The 24649-nt window shown below is 40.2% G+C and overlaps 1 protein-coding gene across 2 annotated transcripts in view; it reads left to right on the forward strand.

The window, feature by feature from the left end:
* Positions 1–564: 564 nt before the first annotated feature.
* gpr158a (G protein-coupled receptor 158a) overlaps positions 565–24649 on the forward strand; it is a 103452-nt gene continuing 79367 nt past the window's right edge. For both annotated transcript variants that reach the window (XM_079863831.1, XM_079863832.1), the window contains exons 1-2: positions 565–1848; positions 20710–20815. In XM_079863831.1, the coding sequence (XP_079719957.1) occupies positions 1004–1848; positions 20710–20815 (951 nt within the window). In that variant the 5' untranslated portion in view covers positions 565–1003. The remainder of the gene's footprint in view (positions 1849–20709; positions 20816–24649) is intronic.

The following is a 24649-nucleotide window of genomic DNA, read 5'->3' on the forward strand; positions in this document are numbered from 1 at the left end:
GCAGACGGAAAACAAGAACGCGTTCTGTTTATTGTGATGAACGATCGGCATTCCGTTTTTATTGTTTCCTCTCTATACGAGCTCATAATTAAATAACCTATACAGCAACGCTTGTCTCAGTGCAATGTGTCTTTTAAACCGCTTTGACCATTTGACATTTATAGCAGAGTCTTTATAAATGTGATCCTGCCCATCGAGCGTCTATTTCTGCCGAAACCCGAAACCTTAATATGATTTATAGTCGTTTTAGGATGTATGTTTTTTCCTTTCAGCACTGGATAGCTCCTTCAGTTTTACAAACACGCCCTCCGTCAAATGACTGACAGCAGAAATGACCATACACCAATCAAGGGCACTTTCCCAAACCCTATAAGGTGATGAAGAAGACGGGACGTTAGTTGTGTTGGGAAGTCCGACTCATTTCCCCGAGTCGGTTCTTTAGAACGGTTTAATTCAATGCAGCCGCTCGCAACCCGAGAACTGGATAAGTGCTCTGACCGAACGATTCTGACTTCCGAATCGGTTCAATAAACGATCCCTTCGCGAATCGGACATCACTAGATGTTGTAGCAAATGGTTTCTGCCGTTCTCATGCTTTAAGACTGGAGTGGACGAAAGAGGGCGGAGTGTGTTTGTCATCCAAGTGTGAAGTACTGACTCCCTGCCTCCGAAAAATAGGATTTTTTCTCTCATTCGATCACGTCTGTTGTGGTCCAGCATCATATTGGGAGGAGAGCATCGGGGATCCTACACATCTGCTGCGCTCATTCAAGAAGATACAAGACCAAACCAGCATCACTAACACAGACAACACCAATGCACCTGAGGGGAAAGGGATTACCGATACAATAAATGTCTTCAGGCCAGCAATCAAGTGGTAGAAATGCGTGGAAATCCACAGGTGAAAATGCTGTGCTGATTTGATTCATTCCAGCTGTGATTTCTCGCATCAGATTTGATGAACTGAAGCTGGTGAGGTAAAAGAGCAGCGGGATTGAAGGATATGGCCATAATCTGGATATCGTTACTCTTGCAAGTCGGATTTGTTATAGGAACAAATTATAGATATGCGGAACAGGATTGGGACCTAAAAGGAAAGCTGCCCATTTATAATACGCACAGCAACCAGCAAGCGCACCTCCGGAAGCCCCATTCGGGTTTAACGCAGAAGATTGAGGAGCAGGTACCCAGAGTGGTGACTGCGTTTCTGCACACGGGGGATTCCTCCACCTTAAAACACGCCAACTGCTCCAGGAGATATGAACTGGGGGTGTTGCGGGGAAGGACGCGCGGAGACGCGCATCACTCCATGCGCAGCGTCCTGGACACGGTCCTTCACGCCACAAACTTCCTCAACATGATCCTACAAACGAACAGGTCCAGAGATCAGAGCCCCAGACGCGATATGGAGTGGTACCACGCTCTGGTCAGGAGTATCCTGGAGGGAGACCTCAAGATCCATCGAGCAGTGGTCACCTTGAGCACCGAGTTCCCTCCAGACGGGCCACCTGTTTACCTCCAGGCCACACGGGCAGCTGGAGAGATCATTCTCCAGGATTTATCCAGCACTGCCCACCATATGTTGAAAAACAGAACGGCAGATACAGAGTGGTACCATGAGCATAAAAATAAAAAGAAGACCCATCTCCAAAAACGTGTTCTGAGTCAAGATTTCGCCTCTTTTGACGCGTCTGTGCGCAGTGGAGAAAGTTATATTACCGACAAAACTCAGATTCACTGGTCAGCTCCGTATTTGGAGTGTGAGAATGGGAATTTCATTCCCAGATGGCTCTTGACACTGTCTGCTGGCTTCTATGGCCTCAAACCCAACCGGAATCCAGACTTCAGGTAACTTTGGTAACATTTCACAATGGATGTACTTGTGCTTATTAGTATTACACGATGCAATGCAGATTATCCACACATAATCTGTTATTATGAGGATTAATATGGCATTAATTTTTTTTTTTTTTTTTTTTTTTTTTTTGGAAAGTTAAAAGGATAGTTCACCCAAAAATGAAAATTCTTTCATTAAATACTCACCCTCATGTCGGTCCAAACCCATAAGACTTTCGTTCATCTTTGGATCACAAATGAACATCTTTTTAATGAAATCTAAGAGCTTTCTGTCCCTTCATCTATACGCAACTGACACTTTGATGCTTCAAAAAGTTCATAAAGAGATCATAAAACTAATCCATATGAATTGAGCAGTTTAGTCCAAATTTCCTGAAGAGACTCGATCACGTGATGAACATGATGAACAGATTTAATTTAGGTTTTTATTCACATATAAACATTGATCAACTCACACATCAGTTGTGGTGAACGGAAGCTCAAGCATGTTTGCTTGACGCGCGACATGATGGTGAGGTTTATTCTGGTGTTATGCCAACACATTCCTATTTATGTTCGCTGATCAATGTTTATATGTGAAAAAAAGTCTAAATTCAATCTGTTCATCATATAAAGTGATAGAGATTCTTAAGACAATTTGGACTAAACCGCTCAATTAATATGGATTAGTTTTACAAACTTTATGAAGCTCAAAGTGGTAGTTGCGTAGAATGTCAATGGAGGCACAGAAAGCTCTCATATTTTAACAAAAAGATCTTCGAACGGACGTCTTGCGGGTTTGGAGGACATGAGGGTGAGTAATTAATAACAGAATTTTTGGGTGAACTATCCATTTAAAGCATTATCAGAATTATTTCAAAGTTTATTTGTAGCTATAGCATGGTTCACAATACATATTGTTTAAAAACAGGTTCACAGAAAACATATGATTCAGTGTGCATTTCAGTCAGGAAGTATTCTGATATCTGTCAGAGATGAGTGTGTCAAAGTATGCCTGTTATTACAGAATTACAACATTACCTATTGCTGTAACAATAATTATTTTTATTGTTCACATTTTAGTATTTTATGTCAAAGATGCAGTTGGTTAGAATGGTAAGCCATCACTGAAGGTGTAGAGAGTGCTTCTAAAAATAACCCTGGTTGCATAGCAAGAAACCCCTTGGCCCCCGAACAATCAGCTCGCTTCTCGATATACAACCACAGTCATTGGAGATGTTTGGATTGATCAGGCTAACTTGGTGGAGATGTTGTGTACAAGGATCCTCGACTCTGTTCAAAGATGTGTTAAGGGGCACCGGTAACACCGGAGCTTGGAGCACAGGAATAGGGCTGTTTTCCTGTTTACTAATTAATCCCACATGGACTCGGAATTGTTCTTTACAAGCTGCAACTGGTCCTTTAATATTAATGCTAGCTTTTTTTCAGGCGAATCATTTAAGATTTCAATGCATTTTACTGCGTAGTTGGACTGTGGTATATGTATCAGTTCAGGAACCAAGCTCAATTTGTAGCAAAATGGTGTTAGCAGTTACATCTGCCATCTTCAAATTCTCCAGTCTATCGTCTAAATGAGGTAAGCCAGCGGAAGCCAGTGTCTCTCTGGGTTTGTTCAGTAGTTATGCTGTAATTTGTAACCTCTCTGCGCAGGTCGATATTTGGCCAGGGCTTCGTCTTATGATGACTAGTATCCCCAGGGTAATGAATTCCGAAACACTTGCTGGCCATGACATTAAGGTAGATCCATCCTGTTGTCTTTAGGCCCACTTTTTGCCACCTAAACATATTAATAAAGGGGCAGTGGAGAGGCGAAGGGGTGTTCTCCAATGCAGCGTCTCAAGCCTTCACTCTCAGGATGCCTTTCAGTCAATACGATAATGAATAAATAATGAAAGATGTACTACAGCAACTAGAGGCACCTCTCATACATTTGAGACATTTTTAGATTAATGTCGTGTGTCGGAATTTTAGACTTAGACTTTTTGTCATGGCAGACTTCTTGATATTTATGAAGTGAGACTTGCAGGCCATCAGGTTAAAAGTTAATTACATCTAGTTGAGTCTTTCTTCACTTTGACAAGTTCCATTATCTGGTGTAGCTTGAGGTAATGGACATGTAGATCACACATGTGATGAATGGTAAATCTGTGTGTGTGTGTGTTTTTTTTTTTATAAAATATGAAAGCTGTGTTCACTAATCCCCCCCCCCCCCACCCCCACACTTTGACAATGTATTAAAAAAATGCATTAGAAAAATTCTTACACACAGTGACTTGAATACACCTCTTTTATCATGAGCATGTTTTTAAGTTCTGAAATATTTTTTATTTCAATATATTTTGGGTGACACAATGAAAAGCAGTGGTAGATCATTCTAGATTCTAGAAGATGAAAATGTATTTTTCTCTTAGCTCAACAATGATTGTCAGTATATTGAAGGCTATGCTATTCTCTCACATATGCTGCTGTTTTATGTAGCTGGGCATTTTTTTTTAATGATTTTACCCTTAAGTGGCCCATTTGATTTTGATTTGAGTTCTGTCTCCAAACTGTTACATCAAAGTCAGAACCTCACAATTCTCCAGAATCTCAGTGTATGGCGTAACATAAAGATTTGTCTCCACAAAATTTTTGGAAAAGCCAAACATGTTCATTAGAACAGAGCGTTCATATACATTTGGCTATTTAGTGTGCTTTCATTGTGTTTTAGTATTTAAGTAACTCTTCTTCTAGGTCCTTTCTCCTTTGTCAAGTGTGAGTAAGGGTTGGCTGGAGAGAAAAGTGAACTCTATTAAGGCTGTCCGGTCTGCCAGGGGTCTCTGGGGATACACAGATCCACAATGTCCTATTATAACCCACATGGGCTGTAGGTCCTCTGCCCTACAAGCCCCTGCCAAGAGCCCAAGGGAGGCTGACGTTGAAATAGGCCAATTACTACTGACATGGTAGTCTTAAAGAGCCAGTGCCTATTCTGTAACATCATGTTCATACTTGTCATAACAGAGGACTCAAAAACACTCAGGCATTTGAATTGGCATTAGAATGACATTTTGCAGTTGTTGTATATACATATTGTTTTTTATATATATGTGTGTGTGTGTGTGTGTGTGTGTGGTTCAGGCATTCCCTATGTTCTCTGCGTTACCCACAAAGATGGCAATATCCAATATCCCTGTCCTTGTGGGGACATTTTTTGGTCCCCATGAGGAAAACAGCTTATAATCATACAGAATAATGCTTTTTGAAAATATGAAAATGCTGGAAGTTTTCTCTAATGGGTACAGTAGGTTTAGGGTTAGGGGATAGAATAAAGTTTGTACATCATACAAATTATTATTTTTATTCCCAGAGGTAACATCTATTTTTTTACTCATTATTTGATCAAAATGTTATTAACATTTTAATTTAGAATATTAAAAATGTAATATTATCATATTAAATATATATACACCAGAGGTCAAAAGAAAGGAAAGAAGTCTATTATGCTTACCCAGGCTTTATTTATTTAATTGAAAATACAGTAAAAACTGTAATTGTAAAATTTTATTACATTTTAAAATAACTGTTTTCTAGTTAAATTGATTTTAAAATGTAATTTATTTCTTATAGTTATCAATGTTCAATCTTTTTTTTTTTTTTTTTTTTGCTGCTTAATATTTTTGTGGAAAAACATTCCTTTTTTTAGGATTCTTTGATGAATAGAAAGTTCAAAAGAACAGCATTTATTTGAAACATAAATCTTTTGTGACATTATAAATGTCTTCACTGTCACTTGAATCATGTGAATAATCTGTCCTTGCTGAATAAAAATATTACTTCATATATATATATAGAAAACAGTTGTTTTAAATTGTAATAGTATTTCGCAGTATTTCACAGTATTACTGTATTTTCCATCTAATAAATGCAAGTTTGGTGAGCATAAGAGACTTCTTTCAAAAACATTAAAGTCCCCCAGTCAATCATTTTATCCCTTAAAACTCATCTTTGATCACCAAAATGACATAAGGTTTTTCCTTGAAAAAAGTGTCTTTATGCCTTAAAATAGCTTGAATGTAACTCTACACCAGGGTTCACCAATCTCGGTCCTGGAGGGCCGCTGTCCTGCAGAGTTTAGCTCCAACCCCAATTACTGAACCAGCTAATCAAGGTCTCACTAGGCATACTAGAAACTTTCAAACAGGTGTGTTGGAGCTGGTTGGAGCTAAACTCTGCAGGACAGCGGCCCTCCAGGACCGAGATTGGTGAACCCTGCTCTACACCCTTGCCTCATTTAGTAAACGCGTTCTATGAACATGCAAATGAGTCTCCCGCCTCCACTCACTCACACCAGCTCAGAGATCCACTCGTTGACGATCACACGTTGACCTGATTGGTTACAAGGTAGTTTGTGACGTCAGAAACACCAGCGATTTCTAACCATGTTTTTGAGACTGTCTTTGGTTCACTGCAGTTTAAAGGAGAAAATACTCAGCAATGGTGTTGACTTATGAATTTGCACATGGTTTGTCTTAAAGCATATTAAAAACACCACAGACATATAAACAACATTAAAAGCTTGGTTTTCACCACAGGGGGACTTTAAAAATCTTAATCACTTAAGTCACATTTTGAGATATGCAGTACGTTGTGCAGTATTGGTTCAGCTGTATTCAAGTATTCCATTCAGAACATAGCGAACATGAATGCATTGGAAATGGCTACTATCAATAGTGATGTCCTTTCTGACCTCTTGTCTGAACAAATTCAGTCCTTTGGGAGAAATCCATCCATTTCCTTTGTTAGCTGAAATTAGAGTGAACATGGTTTCTTGCTGTTCTGCTCTATTTGAATTGAATTTCAGTTTGTTATAAAAAAAGGGGGGAGCTCATTAAAAAGAATACGCATGGAGACGGATGTCACCTCTTTTCATCCAGTGCGAAGCTAAATCTCGCCACGAGCGCTGTTATGCTAATGCAGCCCAAAAAGAAAGGAAGACCGTTAGATAAAATTCAATTAGCCAACAAAACCTGCACAATGAAACAGGAGACTGCTATACATCCTCTCTAAAGAGCAAACTGTCATACTGCCTTGGACTTCATGAAATATGGATGGATGAAGCGTAGAGTAATTTTTAGTATTTGTTCAGGCAGCGACAGAACCTCAGCTAGCTTCAAGGCACATGTCTATTGAATGGCAGACGGCCTTAAAAGCATCCTCTTAATAAATCAAGTGCACTGAAGCATTATGTTTTAGTATGATCTCAATGTCATGTTGTGCTTCTATTTTAAGGAAACAAAATGAGGGAAATGTGAGGGAAATGTATTAGGTTGACAGGATGAGTTTTTGCTAATGTGACTCAAGGCCTCGGTTGGATGATGTGGTCTCCTCTGTGACACCGGGGTCATTCCATCGAGTACTGTCGGCAGTTATCAAAGCAGACAGCCCAGCGAACTTTAATGTCAGCGAGCGCAGTGACGGCATCTCTTTGTGCCCTCACATTTCGGTCCGCGCCACCCCTTACCCCATCGCCATTACCCATCCCCATCAACAAACACTGTCTCTTCTGCCTTTGTTCCGTTACAAGCTAATTTATGTGATTTGCTTCAGTTTTTCATCTGCGGTATTGCATGATATATAATGCTGACAACTTCCTTAAAGATAAAATAACACTCAGTTTCTTATTTGGAAAATTTTGGAAATTTGTTATATCACATCAGACAGCAACTTAGTGTCGGCCCAGATCCGGCCCACATCTGGTAGGCTACACATGGATTCCACATGGCCCGGATGTGGGCCGACACTATGTTGCTGTCTGGGATGTGATATAACACATTTCCTAAATGTTTCATTCCTAAATTAAATTACCATTGTGAAAAATAAGTCACCTTTATAGTGTTTTATACAATATACAGATTGTTTCAAAGCAGCTTGATACTGATAAACATGAAAATGGTGCATTTCGCCTGTTGTTCAGCTGAGGTCAGTTCAGTGTTGATTCAGTTCCAGTGTGAAGATCATCAATTATTAACTTAGTAATGTATCTATAAAGCAGTTCTGCAAAAAAAGATGTCATCATTCATCTGAGCTCAGTTCTCATACAACAGCTTTAGTACAGTCAGATCAATAATATTGTTGAATATTAAGTGTCCCCAACTAAGCAAGCCAGAGGCGATTAAGTGTGCACTTACTGTACTTTTACTTTGCACTTTTAGTGTAGGCTACTTCAAACTTTTTAGCCCTTCTCAAACAAATATCAATGATAATATTGTGGTCAATAAAACAAAATGCATTTGATTATAATTAACATGACGTGTACAAAACTAAAGTAGCCTAAATTCACGTTAGTCTATGGAAATAGGGGTCCACACGCACCCCCCGGCTTTTTTTATGCCACCTGATTTTTTCAAATCTTTAAAGTGTCTATTTTCAGAATCTGCCAGGTGCCAAGCTGAAATAATGTCCCAAAGGCTTAATTTTTAACCCTTTGCTGCACCCGACCGGAACCCGAAAAATCACAAAATTATATAGAAAGTGGCATAACATTTGAAGTAAACAACATACAGACACAAATGAACATATTTTTGCATACAATTCTGACCCCAGGAATTGAATGGAATGGTTATTTTTGACATTTGAAAACATATTGACCCTATTGCTGGGCAAAAATAGCAAAAAATGGCCAAAAATGTGTAGAGGATCAACTATATTTTCGTTTTCTCAAGCGCATAGGGTGATTTTTTTTTTTCACAAACTGTTATTTCTTTATCATTTAAGTGTCTATTTTAAAATTAAATTGGGTACCAAGCTGAAATAATGTCCAAAATGCTTTATTTTTAAACCTTTGCACCAAACCCGAAAAATCTGATCTGATATAAAGTGCCATAACTTTTGATGTAAACAACTCACAGAGACAAATGGACACATTTTTCCATACAATTCTGACCCCAGAAATTGTTATTTGTTATATTTTACAACATCTTGACCATCTATGGTCAAAAACAGCAAAAAAAAAGCTAATTTGACACCATTTTTATTATACTAATAGCAGCCTGAAATGGGGTTTATTTTAACCTTTTACTGCACCTATCCTGAACCTGAAGAAATTGAAAATAGCTTTACTTTTGAAGTAAACAAAACAAAGCAAATTAACTTAAAAAGTTTGGGAATGTTGGGGCTTTGCAGTTGGCGGCTGTCGGTTGGTACCTGCAGATCGCCATCTCCCACTGCTTTCTCTTTTGGAACAATTTCAGTACGTATTTGAAACTATAATTAAGATATACCTTTGTAGTCATAACTAAGTCATAAGTCATTTTTCAACAGTTTTTACTATAATCACAGGCTTTCGGAAAGCGAGAAGCTGTCATATCTACACAGTATCCGAGATATGAGACTCTGTTAAGGAGCCAGTTCACCATACCGCATGATGGATATTTGTGAACAGATTCCATTAACATTAGAGGACTTACCTTTGAATACAATTGACTATCACCAATACTGCTATAAAAGCTTTACAGGGAAAATAGATTGTTTTACAAGTGCCAAAGGCTTCTACATCTGGAGAATCATGATTGAAAAAGGACTCTTTGCGCCATGTCAAATCTCTGTCAATTCAATCTGAAGGATAGCCTGGAAATCCAGCCCTAAATCTAAAAGATTAATGGTCTGGTGTCGACTAATGCAAATCGCCCAGCTCGAGGGGCGGCACCAAGCGTGCATTTGAAAATCTCACTGCACGCAATTGGATAACACTACGACCAATCACAACAATAAAACGCTACCAGCGGAGCTAATTGGTAGATTATAGTCTTACCGTATCCGGTCGGCAAAACAGCAAAAACGTCCTTCTTGCAAAAGAACGATTCAAGCGCTGTCTTCTGTTCCTCTTTTAGATAAAAAGCCAAGTCTAACTCGTTCATTGTAGCGGCCAAAGCTGTTTCAAACAACTGGTATTCATCCATAGCCATCTTGCAATGTTTACTAATGACTTCGACGTCACAGCGCTGTCGTCATCTGTTTAGCTCGCCTCTGGCCCGCCTATATCAGATAACCCGATGTGATTGGTGCAGCTCCGATCGAGGGGCATATTTAATGAGCATCATTACTCAACACCAGAGTAACTCACTGAGCAAATTCAACTTGTGCTCTCATGAGAACTCTGGATTACCAGGGTATCTGAAGGAGCTCCAAGAAGGTGTTCCTTCTTGTTTCCCAATCATTGCATTTTCTGTGACAAAGCAAAATCCAAGTTCAAGGGAAAGACTGAAGAGCTTACAAAGTTTCAGAGTTGGAAACACAAGGAACCAGCCTGGAAAGTTATTGAACCTAGGGCACAGGAATTAAAGAAATAGGCTCTTTATCGCAAGGTGTAGGACAAGGACCTTTTTGCAATGGAAGCTAAGTATCATCTATCATGCAGAAACAACTTCAACACAGAGTACCAAATCCATGAGCATGGAAGGGAGAGGGCAGAAAAGGCAGCAGACAACATTGACAGCCTGCAGGCCTAGAAGATAGCAGCACATAAGTCGTATTGTGTGGTAAAGGATTACATTCTTAGGAATGTGATTGAATGCAAAAAGGTTGTCCAGCTAAGACCCAGCTTGTACATGAAGACATTGGAAAATCAAGGTTCCCTTTCGAGAACGGTCACTTCATATTGCATAGCTAATACGCAGTGGCAAACTCCTTTCCTCGAGAATATTAAAGCTAATAATTTAAAACGCAGTGCAGCTGCACAGCGAACACAGCAGAGCGTCTAGCTCGCCCATTGGCTGTGCTGCAGCAACTGCACAACCTATGGCCAAGCGCCTCTGACGTGATGGGCGCCAAGTCATCTGATTGGGTCGCACGTCAGAGCGCGCCTAAATGGGCGTGGCCTTAGTTAAGTCAAGTCAAGTATATTTGTATAGCGCTTTTCACAATACAGATTGTATCAAAGCAGCTTCACAGTATTAAATTAAAATAATACAACAAGGTTTGTTTCTAGTGGAATTTATTCATTGATAAAATAAAATTAAATATCCCCAAAATATCCCCTTAGTCTATAAAGGAATCCCATTCTGGCCAAATAGCAGGTTTAAATCGACTGAAGTGACAAATCCCGACAGATTGTAATAGTGCGGCAGGCTACGCAATACTCGTTCCCTTACTCTCAGGGAACCGAGGTTACATTAGTAACCGAGTACGTTCCCTTTCGAGAACGGTCACTTCGTATTACGCAGTGGGGACGCATGATGGTTTCATGAATAAGGGGCTGGAGTATAAGGGTCGCTCCGAACATAAGTCCCAGGACAATTGTGCTAATGGACAGTAATAGGTAGATTAATAAGATTGGACCCTAGCTGGAGTACTGACGATGCAGTGGCCATGAGACCGAGAAGCCTCTGAAACTTCCTGAGGGGCATGCACGCACCTACCCTGAAGGACCCCTTATAGAGAGAGCGCACTCTGGTGTGAGCCGCTCTCTCATCATTGTAGAGTCGATAACTGTGCCCAAAGATTACGTTCTGGCTGGGTAACAGTTTGATCTTGGAAAAATTGACCCTGAGCCCCAGGCATTCCAAATAGCTGAGGAGCATAGATCTGTCTGTCAATAATTCGGTCTTCGACTGACACATAATGAGCCAATCGTGGAGATAGTTCAGCACGCGCACTCCGTTGCCTCAGGGGAGAAAGTGCTGCGTCCATGCACTTTGTCAAAGTACCGGCTGCTAGAGACAGACCGAACGGTATGACCGTGTATTGATAAGCCTACCCCTCGAAGGCGAATCTCAAGAATGGCCTGTGATTGGGCGTTATCTTAATGTGAAAGTAAGCGTCTTTCAGATCCACCGTAAAAAAAACAATCCCCCGGGCGAACCTGCGCGAGGATTTGTTTGGTAGTTATCATTCTGAACGGTCATCTCATGAGAGCTTTGTTCAGATGTCTCAGATCTAGAATGGGGCGAGTGCCACCGTCCTTTTTTGGTACAAGGAAAAAATTCAAGACCGGCTTCAAAATTCAGCCAAAAAATTCAAGATTTTTTGGCTGACCGGCTCAGCGCGGGGGGACTAATTCTATCGCCCTTTTTTCTAGCAGATTTTGCACTTAGGTGAGAAGCACGTGAGCCACGCTGCTTCTCACCGAGGTCTCGATGACCGCCTGAAACCATGGGGGTCTGCGAGGGAATTGGAGAGAGTAACCTCTCTTTATAATGTACAAAACCCATTTCGACACTCCAGGGATGTCTTGTGAACCGCTCTGGATCTCCAGCCAACAGCAGTGGGCGGGCATAGATGGGCGGCAACTGCTTCTTCGAGCAGAGGCAGCTTCTCATAACCTTTTTCTGCTGCGCCGTCAACAGAGGAGAGCGTGGCGGAAGTAAAAGCGCTCGTGCGTGCTGAGTACGGCGCACGCCATGATTTCGTGAGTTCGTCGTGGACCTCAGGGAAAAAAGGCGCTGGCTTGTGACGGGGGCCTGCTGGCACCCAGGCAGAAACCATCCATCCAGCCTGCTTCTAGGTGGCTCCTCAGGACGAGGCCCATTCGAGACCGAGGTCTAAAACGGCCGCAGTGAGGATACGCAGCATCTCAGTGTCCGAATTAGCCTAGTTCCGGTAGCAGCAGCGCTAGCACCAGACTGTGAGAAGGCGGGGTCAGCTGGGCCTGTCCACTCTTCCTCAAGCGCAGCAATGGAGAGGCTGTCGTAGTGTTTTTCGTGCGATCTGCCGAAGGAGACGAGACCTGTCGCTTGAAGGGAGAGGGGGCATTGGTCTGCCTGAGTGAACAGGACCGGCGAAGTAGAAAGTGAGTGAGAAAGTGAGAAAGCGACAGTGTCGCCGTCTCGAAAGAGAGCTAGCCGCGTCCGCAGTGTTGAGATGGGCAGGCTCTTGCAGTGAGAGCAACCTGCGGCAGAGAGTGCAGCTTCAGTGTGGGTGGGTCCCAGGCACGTGGCGGACTCCGAGTGCCCATCTTCCTTGTGTATGCGTGCTCCGCATGAGGTGCACGAGGGGCGAGGCATTTGAAACAACGTTCGCTAAATTTGACTCTTTTAGAACTGAGTGTCGCAGCAGCGAACACAACAGTAGCAGTAAAAGGATATAGCATTTTTCTCGCCGGATGGCCTCAGGAGAGCAGCGACAGAAGAGAAGCGGCTTCGAGGTGAGTTGAAGGCACTGTCTGCTGTATGCAAGGCTTGCTCTAGCTGTTATTGCTTGTTTCGACGGCGAAAGCTTCAGAGGAGGTCAGAGTCGTGAAGAGTCGCTGAAGGAGATAAAATCTGCTATTTGGCCAGAATTGGCTTCCTTTATTAGACTAAGGCCACGCCCATTTAGGCGCGCTCTGACGTGCGACCCAATCAGATGACTTGGCGCCCATCACGTCAGAGGCACTTGGCCATAGTTTGTGCAGTTGCTGCAGCACAGCCAATGGGCGAGCTAGACGCTCTGCTGTGTTCGCTGTGCAGTTGCACTGCGTTTTAAATTATTAGAAATAAATTATCAAAAGAGAAAGCAGTGGGAAATGGCGATCTGCAGGTACCAACCGACAGCCACCAACTGCCAACTGCAAAGCCCCAACATTCCCAAACTTTTTAAGTTAATTTGCTTTGTTTTGTTTACTTCAAAAGTAAAGCTATTTTCAATTTCTTCAGGTTCAGGATAGGTGCAGTAAAAGGTTAAAATAAACCCCATTTCAGGGTGCTATTAGTATAATAAAAATGGTGTCAAATTAGCTTTTTTTTTTTGCTGTTTTTGACCATAGATGGTCAAGATGTTGTAAAATATAACAAATAACAATTTCTGGGGTCAGAATTGTATGGAAAAATGTGTCCATTTGTCTCTGTGAGTTGTTTACATCAAAAGTTATGGCACTTTATATCACATTAGATTTTTCGGGTTTGGTGCAAAGGTTTAAAAATAAAGCATTTTGGACATTATTTCAGCTTGGTACCCAATTTAATTTTAAAATAGACACCTGAATGATAAAGAAATAACAGTTTGTGAAAAAAAAAATCACCCTATGCACTTGAGAAAACGAAAATATAGTTGATCCTCTACACATTTTTGGCCATTTTTTGCTATTTTTGTCCAGCAATAGGGTCAATATGTTTTCAAATGTCAAAAATAACCATTCCATTCAATTCCTGGGGTCAGAATTGTATGCAAAAATATGTTCATTTGTGTCTGTATGTTGTTTACTTCAAATGTTATGCCACTTTCTATATAATTTTTGGATTTTTCGGGTTCCGTCGGGTGCAGCAAAGGGTTAAAAATAAAGCATTTTGGACATTATTTCAGCTTGGTACCCAATTTAATTTTAAAATAGACACTTGAATGATCAAGAAATAACAGTTTGTGAAAAAAAAATCACCCTATGCGCTTGAGAAAATGAAAATATAGTTGATCCTCTACACATTTTTGGCCATTTTTTGCTATTTTTGTCCAGAAATAGGGTCAATATGTTTTCAAATGTCAAAAATAACCATTCCATTCAATTCCTGGGGTCAGAATTGTATGGGAAAATATGTTCATTTGTCTCTGTATGTTGTTTACTTCAAATGTTATTATGCCACTTTCTATATAATTTTTTGATTTTTCGGGTTCCGGTCGGGTGCAGCAAAGGGTTAAAAATTAAGCCTTTGGGACATTATTTCAGCTTGGCACCTGGCAGATTCTGAAAATAGACACTTTAAAGATTTGAAAAAATCAGGTGGCATAAAAAAAGCCGGGGGGTGCGCGTGGACCCCTATTTCCATCTAGACTACGTTTATTTACGTTTCTGTCAGTCTGAGGGTGTCGTTGCTGTAACGCGTTGCTATGGGTTGCGTCAACTTGCGTCAAGTTGCGTGTCTTGCTTCGGTCTTGACTGAAGGGGTCAGTCTCCGTTTCCGCTCCGGAGTAGCGGTGGACGGCAGGCATAATCGTAGCAAAAGTTATGCGTTTTAAAATGAAAATGCACTAGTGTAAACGTAGGTACTGTATATCACAGTCTGCTCGGGAACCGATGCTCTCGAGCCAAATATGGTTCTTCCAGTGTGTATATGGCTCAACGGCAGAAAAAAAAACGACTTTTTTTTCTTCCAAAAATAAAAGGTAGTGTGTGTCGATTCAATAAAAAATCCACATATCACATATTTTAAACTTTTACATAATTCATTGAAGCCTGTTTGTCATGTATAATACACCGACCAATCGTCATCTGGCTCAACAAGTTAAAATTTCATTGGACAATGTGAAGTGGAGCGGTAATTTTCCAGTCATTTATAAATAAATCGTTTGAAAATTACATGAACAGACGAATTTGAATTTATTAAGCGATCTGAATCTGCGTCTTTGAACTAATGGATGTTAACTGACTACAAAGCACTGCACAAAAGCAGCACCAAAAGCATTAATGGTAAGTATTCAAGACAAGTCACTTGTCTATTGATACACTGTTTACCATTTGATGAAACTATCATAGTTTGATAAATGAAGCCCTGGCCTACAAGCTTGTAATGTGATGTGTAGGCTGACAAAAACATGCGAAATGGTGACTTTATTATTTGAACATTTATGTTAATTTTGCAGCAATAGTACAGAAGCCTACTACTGGTCAAAAATGTGCACACACATTACTATTTTTGTTTTTTAGAAACAATTTTCACTCAGTAAATTTTACAAACAATTAGAAAGACCTGGCTAGTAATTTTGAAGTAGTAAACTAAAAAAACAAAAGGAAATCCCGCACACTATCAATACTTGCAAAAAGTATCACAAAATATTTATTAGTAACGTTTCGGTCTAATGACCTTCATCAGGCATATACCTGATGAAGGTCATGAGACTGAAACTTTATTAATGAAAAGGCACTTTCCACAAATATAGGTTAAATTTGGTCTCCCATTATGTGAATAAAGGCACAAAACACATATTTTTAATTGTATCAAAATATCGCATTTAACCCTGACACCAGAGGCATTCAAATCAAAGATAAAACTTGTTTTATGGCAAGTATAAATGTATCGATGCCTATTAATCAAATTATGGTCCCAAACTCGCTAGTTTCTACTGAGAAAAAGTTTCATTTTTCAACCTTGTTACTTGCAATCAACCAATTCACGAATATGTGTATATATATTTTTTTTTATTTACCTGATGTTAATGTGATGCTTATTGCTAGAAAATAATCACAAATCATGGTTTCAACCTATTTAGTCATGTCTACAATTTCAGGGTTGCCATAAAAGCAAATATATCAAATATAATTAACATAATAAATCATAATAAATATATTATATTAAATAATTTACAATCATATAAAAATTTGTTTAAAAAGATAAAAATGCATTTGTTTCTTAAAAGTCGTTTTTTTTTTTTTTCACAGAAAGTAAGAAAAATACTCCTAACATACTCCTATGTATTACTTCTTACTCTATAATGTATTAGTCCAGCAAGCTAATGTACTCTGAGAGGTTAGAGAAGATTTTGACAATCAGTACAGTATAATACTGTACATATAGTAGGCTACAATAATACAACAGACAAAGATGCCTTGGTTAAATATCGTCGATTAAAATGCAAGACATTTTCAACAGCTCTTGTCAGCTTCTCCATATCTCATTTCAATCTCAGGGAAGACTAAAATACAAGCTAATCTCACATAGTATGCCACAGTAATTACAGTCAATTTGTACTAATCACAATTATCATCAGGCTTTTCATCATCAAGACAAAATTATGGCACTGTTACCAATCCACTTTCTGCCTTATGAGTTAATAATGGCAATGCACAGCCCATAGGCTCTATTTGACCTTGGATGAAGGATGTGGCGTTTGAACACGGGCGCTAAAATTAGCACACTTGCTTGGCCAAGGCTTCAATTAAGACGAGCAGAGGCTATTCTTCCATGACTGCAAGTTCTGTGTCTGTCTGAGAGGAAGAAAGAGAAAAATACAGGAAACGGAGACACTTGCAGAGAGACACAGACAGATCTCTGTTACCTCAGGCAGTCCATCTCTTCAGTGTCAGTTTTCTGATAAATATTTGCATGCCTCCAGGACCAGCGTTCATGACAGTATATCTTATAATGATTTTTTACCTGCAGTAGATAAGAAAAATTAAGTCTAAAGGTTTATTAACATCATTCTTATATGAATCGGATACAATATATCGACTTTGGCCTACTTCCTTAAGCCTCACAGACCCAAACATTGATTATATTAATGATACATTTTCCTAAATATCTAGTTCTGTCATGAAACTCTAGAGGGCCCAGGCTGATAGGTCCTTGCAATCTGCAAGCAATCACATAATTTACCACATGGCACAAGCCGATTGGCCTCCGCTGATCCTGCAGCCAATGATTGCTAATGTCAAAGATTTCAATCATTTTTGAATAAATGAGCAAAACTAAAAAAAAGGATAAGCACAAGATATGTTTAACATAAATAAGGTTAAAATTATACAATTTTATTTCAAATAATATAATGTTATTAATAACAGCAATGACCATGATGTGTGACTTTAAAATGAAAATGTTTTCTTCCAAAACTGTTGCTATGATACATTTACGTCAAGTATTTCTGAGTGCTTTAAGTAGATTTAACCCACAACAATTGACAAATAGCTATTATTTAATGGCTTTAAATGCGGCTCAGGCATACGATTAGGCAGAAGCTGGTGTCCAGCGGATGCAAGGAATGCTGAGCTTCACTCTCCTCTGGCTTTTTGTGTTGGCTCCACAGCCACTTCAGCCATCAGAACCAAAACACAAGCATGTGTGATGATGGGCTTTACTGTAGCATCAGGACTGCTGTTACTCTCTTCCTCCTGAAAGACACTGTTTGTTAAACTAAAAGTAATGTAGGCTAAGTATAATAATGACCCATGACACGTCTTCTTTTCCTGATTAACAAATGTGATACCTCCCCCTTGGCCCAGTTCCAAATACTGACAACCTTGTCTAGAGATCATCAATTAGCAGAGTGCTGTCCAGATCCAGACCCAAGATTTGTTATATACATACTGCAATTTGTTTGTCTTAAATTAATATAATTTAAAGCAGCATTTTTTTTTCAATAATGTGAAGCTTTCTTGTCAGGGTATAATGATCTAACAGAATCCAAATTTGTAACTATTTTAATTGTTAGTAAATAACTTAGTAAACTTTCTACTTCCCACCTCTGAAGTCGTGATTATGAGATCATTGCATTCAAGTGCTTTGCTGTCGGAAAGAACAGGAATCATGGTGGACACCCGTCACAAGATGAGGATGAAGACGAAGGTACAAAAGATCATTGGATTGATGAAGTGATTTTAATAATACAATAAAATCAGGAACTGACAGAAAGTGTATCAGAGCGTGCATGAAACAAAGGTTAACACACACAACACGCAAACATCGACTGAAATCTGAGGGTGCACAGGGAAGAACTTAAATACATGATGGTATTGAACTGAATGATGAGCAGATGATTTGTCAAAGATGTGATGATGATTAGGGTCCATGGTTTCTGATGAGTGGTGGGAAAATTAAACAAAGGAACGCATGTGATGAATGAAAACTAACTGAAAAAAGTGAAACTAAAGTGAATAAGTCCAGATAACCGTGACAGAATGCCCTCTCCTAGTAGGCGTGACCTTGTGTCGTAGTAGCAGAGGTGAGGGAGGGAGGTGGCTGAGGCAATGACACAGGGAGGACAAGAGATGAGGGTATGGTGCAATACGGATGACGAGACCCCGGCGGCGATGGTGAAGGGCGTCCAATGGCACAGACCCAGAGCCCAGAGACGACAGCCCTCGGTGGAGTTGAGGGAGGGAGGAACCAAGCTGGTATGGAGGCTGACGTCAACTGGGGGACCGATGGATCCCAGGGTGCAGACGGAGAGCCGATGGAGGAGAGCGACATCGCTGGCACAGGAGGCTGGAGCGATGCCGCGGCGTCTGAGGAAGAACCAGACTGAGGACTGAGGTGATGCCGGTGTGATGGAGGACTGAGGTGTACCCGAAGGGAATGAGGAACTCGCTGCAGCCATAGGGGTGGAGGAACGGAGCGTAGCAGAAGGTCCACAAGTTCATGGCGAAGGTGGAGTGAAGACTGACCAAGGGGAAGCCGGTGGGACAAGGGAATCCATTGGAGCGTAAGGCCGAGGGTGTCTGTGTGGAGCCGGCAGGTTGATGGGCCAAGACGGAGCAAGACGATCTGAGGCCAGAGACGGAGCCACTGGATGCATCCTCTCAGGCGCTGATGGTGGTTGTAGGACCTGAGGCTCGACGTGAGTGCTTGGCATTGCAGGAGATGGTGAAGGGCTGACAGCCTCTAGCAGAGGCGGGGCTGGAGGACTGGCTGAGCAGGGCAGTGACGGAGGCAGATGAAGGCTAGACAGGGTCGAAGGTAACACAACATTGTCCATCCAGATGTTTGTGCTGTATTAAAACAGCGATGAAGGTTCAGAAGCAACAGATAAAAGTTCAAACAGTCCATGGTGCTGTCTAGGAACAGCGATGAAGAATTCTGAATGGGGTGGGATAGGGTGGGAGACGATACCCCTGCCCTGCGCTGAAGTCAATCAGCCAATCCTTAGTCATGGTGGGTGGTAGCTCTCAGTGTGCGGGGGGCTTACATGTTTCCTCCGTGGTCGATGGTGGTGAAACGGGGTCTGGGTCTGGTAGCAATCTGGACCGTGGGTAGACACTCTCCAGACACCGGAGATTTTTTTACTTGGAAACTCATATTTAGGATAATTCTGATTGCACGTGAAGGCAGCATTACACCATTTGCAAAAAGCCCCCCTTGTTGGCAGAGGCTTTTTACACTAACTCGGCCTATCATTGTCTGATTGAGCCAGACAACATTATAAAAGAAATCACACTGCTGCCCTTGTATACCCCAGTATTTAGGTGGCACCTACTGTTGCGGAGTGAGCTGATTTTTTATTCAACACATCTGAACAGACAAATCGCATGCGAAAATCAAACCGAATTTGTATTGGTGTGAGGAGGCCTTTAGATTGCATGGGCATCTGTGCTTTGTAATGAGGTTTCTCTCAATCGTGTTCTAAATGTTCCAGCACGTTGACAGCAGATGTGAGAAAGCTGGTGCAGACAGCTGTGAAGAGAAATAAAAATAAACATGCTGAACAGAGATGCCATCAAAGATTATTCAACGTCAGTCAACTTCATTCTTTGAGTTCTCAACTCAAAGCTCCATTCAGCCAAACGATGAAGCCATAAACATTAAAGCCTCTTTTATCAGGCTGTACTGAATAAGTCCATTGCTAGGGATACAGTATATATGCCAACGGGCCTTAAAAAGCCTTCTACATTAGCCCAAAGGAATATTAACTCTTTTAATTTCATTGTACTTTAGTGGTTGTTTATTCAGGATTAGAATACCAAGATCATTCTCCTCTAATGGTTCTCTATGGAGAGATCCTGTTATTCATTGTATGTGGCTGGAGATTTTGAAGTCCTTTTCTTTATGAGTGCTGATGAGAGTACAAAAGCTTACTTTTCTCAGTAGACTGAAGAGGAAGACTACAGTGATAAATAGTGTATTGATGAGCTTATTGATGATTTGTTGTTTACTAGGTAAAAAAGTCAACACAGAAATAGCAAAGTCTTAATTGGCCCATGTAGACACAAATCTGCATTGGCCGTTAAGCCTTTTAGAACAAAGACATAAAGTCACAGTTCATGATTTGAATATAGTAGTCAATTAATGACTTTTCAGATTAGTAGTCTATGCTCAAAACTGAAGAATTATTGTAGCATTAATTCTACATGTGTGCAGGAAGTCTATAATTAAAGCGCTAATATTTTACTTAAATGTTGAAAGAAAATCTCAGCTTCTTTACGGCTAACAATAGACTAATTTGTCTTTCTCTCTTGTGCTCTGTAATATCATATAGGGGTGTTGTGCGTGTGGACATCAGCCTGCAGGATGTGGATATTGATCAGTGCTCTGCAGATGGATGGTTTGCAGGAACACACAGGTGCAACCTCACCACAATGGAGGTGAGTCCATCTTCAAGCTCTTGCTTCAGTGACACAATTCAAAAGATTTAGCTTATTTGAAACATTCCAGGTGACCAGTCCACACTTTTAGTGGCTTGAAAATATGAGTATATAACATTAAAGGAATAGTTCATGTCACAGCCCGTGTGAAAAGAAAGTCCACTTGATTGTATTAAATGTGCACTTGCTGTGTGCTTCAAATCTCAAAATTATAGACAATATAATATTAATGACATAAAAGGCCACTTAAGTTTAAAGAGAGTGCACTTTCATGACTTTATCTTAACACAAAGTAAAACGGTTTTACTTTAAAGTACTTTACTTTTTAAAGAAGCAACTTTAACGTTGAAGAAATGTAACGTAAAAGTAATAATTTTAACTGTAGTGTGTCATTTGATATTCAATATTTTAAATGTAATAAAGTGCACCATTATCATTATATATATATATATATATATATATATATATATACTGTATATATATATATATATATATATATATATATATATATATATATATATATGACAAATATACATGACATGTTTCCTTGGAAATTACATTAAAGTATATTTTAGTTTACCATAAATACTTGTCAGTACATTTAGCAGTACATTTTTTTTAAAGACAATAGAAGTAATTATGAAACCATATATGGAGATGTATTTAAGCCCTACTTAAGTGGATCAAAAAAGTGGTTCAGCTAATTGCATTTAATATTAATTTAAACTATAATACATTTTTGTTTTATTTTTTATTTAAGAAAAAATTATTATATTATATTATATCATTCAAAAATAGGGCTGTAAGTACAAGTAACAAGTAGTCCACACAACTTCCAAATCTTCGTATATTATATAAGATAGCTTATAAGAACAGCTCAAAAGAGTAAAAAATAATAATGGTGTGTCAATGCAATTAATGCTAAAATCATATACCCAGCGCAATGCAGCGCCAGGCAGAAAAAAATGTTTTTTGCTAGTTTTAGTCCGACGCACTTATCATTTTCATGTCCTGCGCCATGTTGTTTAAATAGCAATTGCATTTGCGCCCATCTGTGCTGGTCTGAAAACGAGGTGTGTTCAGGCCCACTGTTGATGTATTTCTATTTTGAGGCAACTGAAATAGACTGCGCCATTGACCGACAAAAACCCGGTCTAAAGTCAATGGCGCAATATTTTTTTTTGTTATTTAAAGAGCGCGTTAGTAATGTGCGCCTATAGGCGGGTCCACAACGCGTGTCCACTCTGCTCATTACACACACAGCATACAAACATGCCAAATATTTTAAATAAAAGGATTACAATGTGAAAGATTAATATTGTGTCCATAAAGATATGGTGGAATCTGGCTTGTCCGGTAGATGGTCTGCTTGCACGCTTTAACCTCGCGCACAAGCTCAGCTGATCCTTTTGCGCTCTGTAGAAGCGTTCAGTTTTTCCGCTTGCGAATTCTGCCATGTAAATAGTGAATCCGCCATGACGCAAGTGCAACTGGCTTTTAAAGGAAATGGGAGATGAGACTTTGGTTGGTTTATTTCACGTTACGCCCAAAACACACCCATTACTCATTAAGAGAATAGTAACAACCCTTTTAGACCATGTGCTGCACGCGCCGACCATTTTTACCGCGTTAAACTAGCAAAAGTGGATTCGGACATGCACTAAGTGAACTTGTGCCTTGCGCTTTAAACCGTACACTTAGATAGTTAAAATAGTCCCCACTGATTCTCTCATGTCGCTGTTAATGCTCTCCTAAAACAGGGAAGTCCAATCCTGCTCCTAGAGGGCCACTGTCCTGCAGAGTTTATCTCCAACCCAATTAAACACACCCGAACCAGCTAATCAAGATCTTTTTATGTATGCTAGAAACTTCCAGGCAGGTGTGTTGAGGCAAGTTGGAGCTAAATTCTGCAGGACAGTGGCCCTCTAGGAGCAGGATTGGACATCCCTGTCCTAAAACATTCCGACTTGTTAGGCATTATTTGCAGACCATGTTGCTTTGTGTTTGGTGTCAGTTGCATCATAAGATACACAGAAACCAATGTTGTTTGACATCAAAACTTTGGATAAATGATGTTAGAATATTCATTTTTGGATGAACTATTCCTTTAATATCTCTGGTTTGCTGCAGAACATAAACAATTTGAACTCTCCAGGACCTCTTACGGCAGTCAAAAAATCACATCATTGCACAGCACCATGCCATCTCAAATTCTGGTTTCAGCCCTTGATTCATGGTGTTCATCCTGCTGTTATTTTGAATAACAAAAGACATTTTTTATATATATCTTTGACCTTCTGGATCAACAGTGAATGATTTTGCTGTGTCTTAATCCTGTTAACCTGATGCTTGGAGGATTGCAGTTATAAAGAGAATAGATTTTTAAGGTCTGGCTCCTTCATAATGGATGTGATGTAATAGATTGCACAGGGTGCACTGAATAATTGAGAAAGCTCTTTGTGTGCTCGGCCTCCTGATGGACACTGCACAGTGTGCGTGTGCGAGACACAGTCGAGCGTACCACACATAGCGACACATCATCTTCACTTTATGCAATTGAATTGTGACCTCTGTCATAATAGCTTCCATCTTCCCCTTGTAGCACAGGTCTGGTGACGGTGAAGCGGACTATAAATAGAGCTCAAACCTGCATTTCAATCAGGAATTTTGTTGTAATGTGAGATAGCTGCTTTGTACCAGAAGGCACAACGTATGCAAAAAAGCTGTAATACGTTCTCATTATCTCGGATGTCTGACGCTGAAACTACAGCCAACATGCCACTGATCCTGTTTACGCCAAACCAGAGATTTCCTACTTCAAGAATATCATTAGCAAAGACTTCCGGAATGTGTAATCCGATACTGAATATGCATTTAGCCATTGTGGTTGAAGGTCTGGTTTTGCATGCTAAAACATCCTACTATGTAAGACAAGCATCACTATTTTTATTGCTAATTATAGCCTTAGTGATCTGAACAAACTCTAACCTTGAGTATTAAGCTTTGATGTGTAGTTATTGTGCTACTCACATAATAATAACATAAATGAAATCATGCAGCTAATTAAGGATATTTAGGCTATTACTCTTCTAAGAAATCAGATATAGGGCCCTATTTTAACGATCCGAAATGCAAGTATGAAACGCGAAATGCAAGTAACTTTGTGGGGATCTCAGGCGCTGTTGCTATTATACCGGCGGGATAAATGACTCTTGCGCCCGATGCAAATCTAAAATGGGTTGGTCTGAAGTAGCTACATTACTCATAGGTGTGGTTTGGGCGTAACGTGAAATAATCCAATCAGAGCGTCATCTAACATTCCCTATAAAAGCAGGTGCGCTTGTTCCATGCCGGATTGTTATTATAACGGCGGATTTGCCAGGCGCACGCCAGGAGCGGTTCACAGCCGAGGAGACCGGCGTTCTCGTCAGGGCCGTAAAAGACAGAGAAGTGACATTGTATGGGGATGGGAGAAACCCACCCAAATTAGCTTCGGTTAAACAGCGTATAATAATTTGAGTAAATGTGTAAGCTATATTTATGCCTATTTTTTTCACATCTTCATAGACACCATAATGATTTCCCTTGTGTGGTAATATTTTTCTTTGTAATTATGTATGGTTTGCAAAAATGGGAACTGCTGCTTGCGTCTGTGTAGATGAGAGAGGCAAAGTGTATGCACGTTGTGCACACGCAACATTATGGCCAAGCATGTGCCCTTAAAATAGCATCTGAATAATGCAGAATTGTTTTCTGAAACTGCAAAATAGCACCAGGGAACGTTTGCGCCGGAACACGCCTCCTCTTTTTGCTGAACCGCCCCCGGGAGCGCAA

The sequence above is a fragment of the Squalius cephalus genome (assembly GCF_949319135.1).
Source record: "Squalius cephalus genome assembly, chromosome: 25".
Lineage (NCBI taxonomy): Eukaryota > Metazoa > Chordata > Actinopteri > Cypriniformes > Leuciscidae > Squalius > Squalius cephalus.